The 10925-nt window shown below is 41.1% G+C and overlaps 1 protein-coding gene across 1 annotated transcript; it reads right to left on the bottom strand.

Annotated features, from left to right (window-relative positions):
* Positions 1 to 641: 641 nt before the first annotated feature.
* Positions 642 to 1103, bottom strand: LOC149255024 (uncharacterized). Its single transcript, XM_089454923.1, has one exon. It carries the CDS (start codon positions 1101 to 1103, stop codon positions 642 to 644), a length of 462 nt encoding a protein of 153 aa, XP_089311049.1.
* Positions 1104 to 10925: the final 9822 nt, after the last annotated feature.

Here is a 10925-nt window from a genome sequence, read left to right as displayed (position 1 = left end):
GCCGATCTGAAGGAAGGCGCAGTCCTCCATTTTAGTCTCCTGGATGAGGAGTAGGTCGGGAAGTTCTGTTCTTATCAGACTTCTTATAGCTTCTTCTTTTTTTCTGCTCCCCATACCCCTGCAGTTCCAGGAGACGATCTTCATCACTTGCATTTTGAAGGATGAGCTCCCCTAGAGCTCGGAGGCTGATTTCTGTTCTTCTTCAGAGTATTTGCCAAAAGCTTCTCAAGGGTTGGTTGACTGCCCTGGAGCTTGTCTTTGTAGGTCTCTTGTTCTCTTTTTTCCCGCGCAGATTTTCGGCCTCTCAATGATCTTCTGGCTGAGGTTTGCGAAGTTTCTATTTCGCCTTCTTCTTCTGATTCCTCCGAGCTTTGCACCTCCTCTGTCTCTAGAATGGGAGTCTCTTTTGGTCTGTCTTCATTACTTTCCACCTGTATTGATTCCATGGGGGGTTCTTTGGGGATCGATCCTTCTTTCTGCAGCTCTGGTTCTAGGGGACCTTCCGTAGCTGGGCTTAACAGAATATATTTGTTTCCTTGTTCTTCCATGGCAGGGGTTTGGTTGCTAGGGGCAGCCTGCGAACCATTGCCTTTCATGTTGCCTGGTCGATTGGCTTTGTGGGCATTTTTGGATCTTTTAACCTAGGTCCAGCCTTCATCCTTGCCTTTCTCCATTTCAGTATTCTTTGGACAGTTCCGAGCGAAGTGTCCATAGACCTGGCATTTCCTGCACTTGAACGGGAGTTGCTCATAGTCCAGCTTCTGGACATGGGACCAGCTTCCAACCCTGATCTTTACTGCCTCGGGCAAGCGAACCTCCAGGTCAACTTCAACGTAGATTCTTGCACAGTCGAATTGATCTTTGTGATTTGCACGATCGATGAATTTGCCCAAGGTGTTGCCAATGTGCTTTAGGGATTCCCAGTTCGAGCAATGTACAGGCAGGTTGGGCAGCCTAACCCACACAGGAACGGTTGTGGGAACGTCAACTGAAGGGTCAAAATCAGGCATCCACTTGTTGAGATACAACCCTTGAGGACCCATGAAATAAGGCCCGTTGTGGAATATTAGATCCTTGTCCTCTTTGTCAGTAAATTCAAACATGAAGAATCCCTTCCCTAGGAAATACGAGGTGACACCATTCTTAATCAGGGGAGCCCAGTTTCTAGCAATCTAGTTCTCCGTGGATTTGGGGGAGGGCCAGAGGCCCGTGAACTGGCCAACCAGAGCTCTCTCAGCCAACGAAAGGGCGACCTTGATCGGACCCTCAGGGGGGAGCGAGATCTCTAGAATGTCATCCAAGCGTTTAACGAATTTCGCAGCCTCTGAAGCTTTCTTCTTTGACATGGATTCCAAGAGCTTAAGGAAGGCTTCTGCATCGGAAGAGGGAGGCGGAGGGGGCGGATCCATTGAGGCGGCAACCCAGCTACCTTGGTCAAACCCCACAAGCCATCTCTGTTACAACAAGCCTCCAATAGAACCTCAGCACGCAGGACACCGTAATGGGGAGTGCCTCGCAAAGGGAAGGGCCCACAGGGGACCAGCGGCGCAAGCAGCCCGAGGGTCGAGCCAGGCAGGGGCGCAGAAGAGCAGCGGCTAGGTCTCAAAGCAGAGCGATCTTATCCACATAAATTTCCATGATCAATCTAACTAGTTACTAAACGTATATCATAAAAATTTAAAATAGTATAAATACTTCATATACTTTACAACAATATTCATTAAACATAATTCACACCATATCAATCTAACTAATTACCCAATTCACATATAAATGTGTATCATATATTTTAACAAATATATTTAAAATAGTATTAAGTATATAAATACTTAATGTACTTTGCAACAACATTCATTAAACATAATTAACACCATACAAACATATCTCTAAACTTTTAAGTTCAAAATCGTTTCACTTATTACTCGGAGAAAGTTATACTGAAATGCCATGTTAAGCATAACTATTAACCACAATAGACCATGAATTACAAGTTTTGATTTAAAGGGATGAATTTATGGTAACTACACACCATCTCTTTCAAAGAATTTTCTAATTTCCATGGCAGCCCCTCTATCTAAATTAATTATACTAAATAACTAATTATTTAGTATAATTAATTTAAAAATTGATAATTTTTTGAATCAAAATGTTAATGTTAGTTTTTTTTAATCATTAATTTTTATTAGTTGTAAGTTTATGTAGTGTCTAATTATCATAGTTATCTTTAGTTAATATCGATTTTTTGTTATTAATGGATATTCTCATGTATTCAATATAATAGTAATATTAAATATTTCTACATGGTATCAAAGAAGGTGCTTCTTGTCTTGTGTTAGCATCTAGATTAGAGTAGATTTAGAGAGGAGTTTGTTGTTGTGTGAATAGGTGTTGAAAAATGTAGCATTAAATTGAGAAAATTTGAATTTCCACATCAGCAGACAACTTGGGTGATGTTAACTTGTGTGACATGGATTGTGTCACGTAGTTTACTCATTAAATTTGAGTTGAAGGAGTTAGAGTTCAGTTTTGCATGTGTGATTGCTAATTTGTAGCAATCAAGGTCAGTGATCTCTAGTTGTTTTCAGTTAAACTAATTCCAACTTTTGGAAGCAATGGGACTTAAGTGAAACTCAATGATCATCTAGTTAACTGGTCAATCAGCCCAAAATAGCTAGTGCATGTAGAGAATTTGAGTTACCCAGTTGATGTGGAGATTTCAAGGCAGTGTAACATAAGTTGTAGACTACTCTTGAGTGTACAGGTGTTGCATGCAGTCGGAGGATCGACCTAAAGAATTGTGCAATCAATTTGAGGAATTTCCTAAATAATAGGAGCCTAATTTCTCAAGGAAATAGGAGCTCAAGCAGAGGCAAAATTTGACTAAGTCTGGGTCAGAGCCTTTCAGTGAGTAGAGAGATAGGTTATGCACTTGAAAGTTGTGCTTAGTTAAGCAAAGAAATTGTAATACATATATATTCTTCTGATTTAAATGCAAGCACGCATTGGGGTTTTTAGCAGTTTGCTTTCCCTGAGAAAAATATATGTTGAATGTGTGTTATTTCTTATTGCATGTCTAAAAAATTTGTTCTAGATTGTGAATGTTCGTAGAGAAGTAGAGTAGTATTGTGTCTTATGATTTTGATTAAAACTTTATGAGCAACTGCAATTTCTACATGGTATCAGAGCAGGATTCACATTAGAGAAAGAATTCAAAGTTGTTCTCAGGAGGTTTGATTGTGGAGCTTAGTGCAGCATGATTTCTTTAGAGCTAGGAAGATGTCCTTCAATGGACTAAGGCTAGACTATGCCTTGGAAAGCACCTCTAATTTTGTTGCATGGAAGGATTGCATGGAGGTAGTATTGGATGACAATGGATTTCTAGAATATATCAAGTCAGTTGTTGCAAACCCACAAGCATCAAATACCCAGAACCTTGCTCAGTGGAAGAAAGATGTAGTCAAGGTAGAGAAGGTCACCAGATTGGTACACTAGCTACATGGCTCTAATGACAAAGCTTGTAGAGACAAAGTCATCCTCTTCTGAGGAAGCAATAAAGCAACCTGTATGAGTTGATGCATGGTGGAGGAATATGAATCCATTGTAAAGAACAATGTTTGGGAAGTGGTCCCAAGACCAGTAGATAAATTGTAGGTTTTAACCCTGTAGGTTTTAATCAATGTGCTTTATCTTTGAATGATACGCAGGGTTCTTTGCCAAGAAAATTGCACTTTGGTTGCCACAGTCTATCCTTATAGCTCGTTGTAATAACCCCATACTTGTACACAATATCTGCAACCAAATTGCTTCCTTGCTTGCATGAGTGGTTGCCATGTATTCTGCCTCTATAGTTGAAGGTGCCACTACAGACTGTCTCTTGCTCATCCAACTGACTGCACCTCCAAATAGGTAAAACACATACCCACTTGTAGATCTTATCTGATCCAAATCTCCAACCTAGTTTGCATCAACAAAGCCACGGATGTCCAAAAATTCGTCCAATCCTAGTCTTCCTTGGTAGCACATACCATAATCATTAATGCCACGCAAATCCCCAAAAACCCGCTTCATTGTTGTTTAATGCTTCTTCCCTGGTTTTGACATAAACCTTCTCAATACTCCCACTACATGTGCAATGTTTGGGCTAGTTTAAACCATTGCATACATCAAGCTACCGACTGCACTTGCTTATGGAACACGGGACATGTCATCTTCCTCTTCTTGTGTCTTGGGACACTGTTCAGCATATAACTTTACACCTACAGGAATAGAAACCTTCACCGGTTTACTATCTTGCTGATCTAGGTGGATATCAGTGGCCACCCACCTATTCCACTTGGACCCTGTTGTGGTCACCAACAACCCCCCTCTTCGTTTGATATTAGTAATAACATCAAGCAAAGGGGGACCCTTAGCCAAAAATCCAAAAAATATTTTTGTTTAAAAAATTCTTTTGTATCAGCTCCCTAAAAGCTATATCGTGCATAAATACACTAAAAGGAGCGACGCGAGAACCCATCGCATCGTGCGCATTAAGAGCGTTTGAAAAGGGAGAACCTAAAGAAACGCCGACGGCCGATATGCGACGTCGCACGTCGCAATGCCACACGAGCAGCACAAAATGACAAAGTGAAAACCTTGCGATGATTGCGATCTGCGACCATGCAAAGCTGCGATCTGCGATATCTGCGATATGCGATATTAGCGATCTGCGATATGAAAAGACTCATTGCAAGGATTCTCCGACATACACGATAGATCCAAGTTTGAGCGCGCACCTTAAATGAAATTAATGACCGCATGCTTGAGTATCCAGAAATGATTGCATCGCATTTCCCAAAGAATCAAGTCATGATGAATGTCAGAATTATGCATTCATTAGAATTTAATGCTTTCATGTCAATCTTTTCATTTTTCCTTCTTCTTTGCGTAGACTGCAAGACATGCAACTGATATAAATCTATATGCAGGAAACATCAAAGGAAAAAGGGAAAGCGCCAATCAGATAACAGAGAGAAGATGCCTCCGCAAATGGGTGCCGCATGCAGCAGGACCACGGATTCCAAACTATCAGCCAACCGGCACTGATGAAATTAGACTGTCTAAGACGAAGAGTCAAAGGCGCACAAAAGCAGCGTGTTTGCAAAAGATCCTGAAGCTCAGACTTGGTAAAGCAGAGAAAGAAGCGCAAGAGAAGGAGGACGCTCCAGAAAAGCCTGGAACAAAGAACGGAAGAAATTCTCGACACAGGGAGTTGCCCATACAGCACAACTCCTAACTCACTCAGTCATTCACACGACCAGAAACCAAAAAAGCAACAGCAAAATCAGTTCGAGAAGAATCTGGGTTGTGCTAAGTATATACGCAGCGAATACACCCAGCTAGAGAAAGATTTTCGAAAATATCTTCTGGTCTGTCAGAAGGAGTTGCCAGCTCTTGTTATTTCCACTTTTATCTCCCGAGCGAAAGAAGAAGGCAGCCAGCCGACTCTTCCCAGGAAAATGTTGCACTGTTTACAGCACTAAGGAGAATATACAGAAACGGTCAGAAATTAGATTTAAGTTTTAGAAATAAATTTGCTTTTAGTAAAGGGTGGTGATTTGAAGCCGTAGCCCTAAATTCGTGTAAATAAGATTAATTAGTTAGTAGTATTTAACCCTTCTCATGGCATTTAGAGAAGGGTCCGGAAATCTGTCAAAAAACTTGTCCTCAGAACATGCACTTCTGCACCCTCGGAGGGGGTTTTTGATGAATGGACGGATCAAGATTTATTTATGTTTGCATTTTAATACCTGCTACTGATGTTGCACTTCTGTACTCTTAGTAAGCATTAGAATCAAGTAGAAATAGATCATTATTGCTTAAGGTCTGTAAGTTTAAAATCAGTCATAAATGGTACTTTTATCTCTTGACTAGTTTCTGCTTGCATTCTTAGAGTAATATACAGCTGATGTTATTTATATGTTAATGTATGAATGAGTGGACTACCATTTGGCACTTTTGTACGGTGGAGTCATTGATTTGTGCTTAATACATGAATAGCTGATTATGCAATATGCTGTTCACAACCGTTTTGCTTAACTTCTTACGCAAGATGGTTCATCTTAATTGATTTATATTCTCATGATAGCTGAATAATCTTCATTACCAGTTATTCTGTGAAATCTTTCTAGATTGCATAATGGAAAAATTCTGTCCCGGGTTAGTGTAGATTAGATGTATTGTTTTTGTTAGATTAAAGTAGTATAAAGTCATTTCAGAATTTAGAATTAGATTAGTTCAGGAATAATTACAGATTTTCTACTATCATTTTCTACACACACACACACCCCCTAGAACGGGAAGCTGGTCCCGTCATCCCCAGTCGAACCCGCTACACCAAACGGGCATGGAGCCGCCAACCAGGTTCCCGACCAGGTGGGTATCCCCCTTGTTGTCGACCCGATTTCGGGGCCCCCAACATATTTGGCGCTAGAAGGAGGGCTCGAACTATGAATGGCACCTAAAGCAATATCCAAATACCATTCTGAGAGTAACACACCCTCATCAACTCCCTCGACTTCTCCAACACGGTTAAAACCGGAATTTGAAGTCGCTCGAGTATCCACCACTGCTACATATTCGAATATATCAAACCAATCTATTATTGAACCCCCTGAAATTCAAACTTTGATTCGTAAACTCCAGGGATTCTCCATTTTTAACCAGAAGTCTGATAAATCTAAAAGCAGCGTGACTTCGCAGTACAACCCTGCTCATCCCCTTACCAGATTAAAGAGTGAAAAATTTGGCATACAACCAAGTGAACTCCCTCTTCCTACCAGAAAAAGAGCAAGGAAAACACCTCAAGAGTCTGATGGAGAGACTCTCTCATCCACTTCGTCCATATCAACTCCCTCACCGCGAAGTCAACCACCCACTTTTCCATTCCAACTCACTCACCCGTCTTCCACAAACCTTCCTCTTCGAACATCAAAGATCCTGATTTCTTCACCTTCTCAGCATCAGGGGTCAGTTTCTGCACTTCCATTAGCTAGCAGCTCCACGATGGCCCAGTCTCCATGGAACAATCCTGGGGCGGTTTTAATGCCTCCACCCCTGAGCCCTATACCGGCCCATCCAGAGAAGTGGCTACCTAAATTCAACCCAGAAGCAGGTATGCTAGCCGAAGAACATATCAATAATTTCATGCTTTCTGTTAATCTCAACGGAGTTACTAACGAAGACGCTGTTGTCCGACTCTTCCCTTATACAATGCAAGGAACGGCCGGGTCATGGTACTTTTCGTTACCTTCCGGATCCATCACAAGCTGGGACATTTTTCAAAATCAGTTCCTCACTAAGTTTGGTGATGATCGATCTACGGCGACATTGATCAATGACCTATCTAATCTTAAGGCTGAGGCTAGAGAACCCATTAAAGACTTTAACTTACGGTTCAACAAGATCCTCAACAAAATCCTCGCTGCTTCACAACCCAGCGAGGAAGTAAGATGTGAATGGTACATCACGGCTTTACCTCCAAACTTGGCTATCTTCGTAGATAGGGCAAACAAGACCACATTAGTTGACAACTTGACAGAAGCGTTAGCAGTGGAAAGACGCGTGGTAGCCCTAGAAAAGAGATCTGCTATAGAAGAACGCAAATCAAAGAAGATCTCTTTCAAAGAAGACACCAAGAAGAAGCAAACGAAAGATCCTTTCGATTTGGAAGGGTTACAAAAAGTGTTGAAAGCCATGTCCAATGAGATGGTCGATATCAAGAAACAAGTAGCAGAAACTTCTTCGAAAAAGCCCTTTAGGACTTTTAAAAGAAATCCTCCCATGGAGGTAAAACCACCCAGTGTTGTCTCAAACGTTGAGTCTGAAGAAGACGAAGAAGAAGAGAATACCACTGAAGGGCAGACCGACGAGGAAGAAGTTGTAGAACTTCAAGGAATGTGGGATTTCATCCTCCCACAGGAAGAGGATCATGAAGCATTTCCTGTTAGCACGAGAAGCAAAAATCAGCTTGATCCTCCCCAAACTACCCCAAAACAAAAGGGCGCAAGCCCTGCAACAAAAGAAAGGGTCGTAACCAAAAAGACAACTGCTAAAGCGACCCCGCTTAGCCCAGTCCAATCTGAACAAGCACCTCCATCAAGAACACTAATAGTGTCGGATGAAATGGATTATAACATCATTGACGACATGAAGAAGACTAGGGCTAATATCACTCTGTATGAATTGAGTAAACTGAAACACCAGCAGAAGATCATGATGAAAGAATTACATGCTGTGCCTACTACATCTTTACCTACAGCTGTGGCTTCCCACAATCTGGGAAGACCTCCAACCAATACGATAAATAAAATAGATCCAAACGACATCGCCTTGATTGGAGGAAGATCAAGGTCTCATACTCCTCCTTTTCTTCTCACATATGAAATCTTCAACAAAAACGTGCACAATTGCTTGATCGATTCTGGTGCTTCAACGAATATTTTACCCAGGTCAATATGTGCCAAATTGAATGTGCAACCTCAAAAATCTGCAGTACGTATAGTTCAACTTGATCGATCCCAGGTCGAAGTGATTGGTGAACTTAATCAGGTGACCATAAGATTGTCGTCTAACCCAAAAGTGTGTCAGGTTATCGACATTCTGGTAGCCGATATCCCTGAGTTCTATGGCTTGATTCTCAGCAGGGATTGGTCGGAGAAACTCCACGGATATTTCTCAACCGACTGGTCGCACATGTGGTTACCATACAATGGTAAACCAAATCAGATAAAGGTTGAACGAGAGTTGCACCAAAAATACATAGTGACAGAGCTAGAAGGAGAAAATGAAGCCATCACATACAATAGCAGCATTGTAGGCAATTACGCAATAGATTCTTTCCTAGGCAATTTCAGTGCTCATATTTCGCCATACTTAGAGAATTCAGTTTTATCCCAAGTTGAAAATTTCTCCCAAACTGATGACTCAAAATGTTTTAGTTTTTTAGATAATTATGTAAATACGTCTTTATTTTGGAAATTATATTTTGACGGATCTAAATCCAACGAGGGGGCAGGAGCAGGATGCGTTCTGATCAACCCAGACGGGAACAAGATTATGCTTACATGCAGACTTGAGTTCGATTGCACGAACAACACAGCGGAGTACGAAGCCTTGTTCAAGGCCTATACAAAGCAATCGGATTGAATGTTAAATATCTTCAAGTCTTTGGAGATTCTGAGATCGTCGTAAAACAGGTACGTAACACCATACATTGCCTGTCTAGTCATTTAAAGCATTATCAATCGTTAGTGCAAGATCTCACTGCACATTTCATAGCATTTAACATCTTGTCAATCCCAAGAATTCAAAACGCAAGCGCAGACCTGTTAGCTAATGTAGCCTCTCGACTTATCCCTTCCGAAGATTTTAGTCCTGATAGGTTTTCAATAGAATTAATTTTTAAACCTTCCATTCCTGACAATATCACCAACTGGAGAGTGTTCAACGACGACCCAGACATCGTAAGTTTCCTCACCTCTGAAGGATCCTACACAAACCAGATAATTGACGAAGACTGTCATGATCACCAAATACAACAAAGTAGCACTGATAATGCTATACCCAAATCGGTGGTCAAATTAGAAGACTTATATGACTTGAAAAGTCGGTTCAAAAGGTCGGCTAATGCCAAGCTTTATAGTTCAACTCTGAACTACGAATCAGTCAACCTAGGAACCGACGAAAAGCCGCAAAACGTTAATCTAGGCCAGGGCTTAGCCCCTGAAGAAAAATCAGCATATATCCGCCTTCTGAGACAGTACAAAAACGTTTTTGCCTGGAACTACGATGAGCTGAAGACTTACAACACTTCCATCATTCAGCATGTTATCCCTATGACTGACAACGAGAAACCTGTCCAGCAGAAGCTCAGAAAAATACACCCTAACCTAGAAAACCAGATAAAGACTGAGCTTAATAAGTTGTTGAGAGCCAAAATAATCTTCCCCGTTAGGCATTCCAAATGGGTATCCAATATGGTGCCCGTTAGGAAGAAAAACGGAGACATTAGAATCTGTATCGACTTTCGAAATCTCAACAATGCCTGTCAGAAAGATAACTTTCCCCTCCCACCTATGGAGCAAATTCTACAGGCAGTAGCAGGCTCAGAATTAATGTCATTCCTGGATGGATTTTCAGGATACAATCAAGTACTGGTGCATCCCGATGATCAGTTAAAGACTACGTTCCGAACCAAGTGGGGCACTTATGCATATCGGAGGATGCCATTTGGTCTGATCAACGCCGGAGCTACCTTTCAGAGAGCCATGGACATCGCGTTTAAAGGATTGGTCAATAAATCAATAGTGATTTATCTGGATGATATAACAGTGTACTCCAAAAAACGGAAAAACCATCTCCAAGATTTGAAGCAAATCTTTCAAAGATGCTTGAGGTATGGGATCTCGCTCAATCCAAAGAAATCTTTCTTTGCATTAAGCGAAGGGAAATTGCTCGGATTCATAGTATCGAAATCTGGTATTCACATAGAACCCGACAGAATCAAGGAAATTTCCGAAATATCCATACCTCATAACAAGAAAGCCATGCAATCCTTCCTTGGACAGATCAATTTTGTCAAAAGATTTGTCCCAGATTTTTCACGTATTATTTCCCCCTTACAAAATATGATAAAAAAGAATTCAAATTTCAAATGGGGTCTAGACGAGCACGAAGCATTCAACTTAATCAAACAAGCCATCATCAATGCTCCATCTTTGGCTACCCAAATTTTTCAGAACCTTTCATCTTATACACGTTTGCCTCAGAAAAATCTTATGCTGCGATTTTAACTCAAGCAAATCACGAAAAGGTAGAAGCCCCAATCGCATTCTTTAGCTCGAACTTACAAGGTGCTGAACTTAATTATTTTGACGTCGAGAAAC

Source organism: Pinus tabuliformis, chromosome 7 (assembly GCF_031772625.1).
Source record: "Pinus tabuliformis cultivar Carrire ecotype Pingquan chromosome 7, CPIR1, whole genome shotgun sequence".
NCBI classification, from domain to species: Eukaryota; Viridiplantae; Streptophyta; class Pinopsida; order Pinales; family Pinaceae; genus Pinus; species Pinus tabuliformis.
The sequence above is the reverse complement of the archived record's forward strand: the minus strand, read 5'-3'. Positions and strand labels throughout refer to the sequence as shown.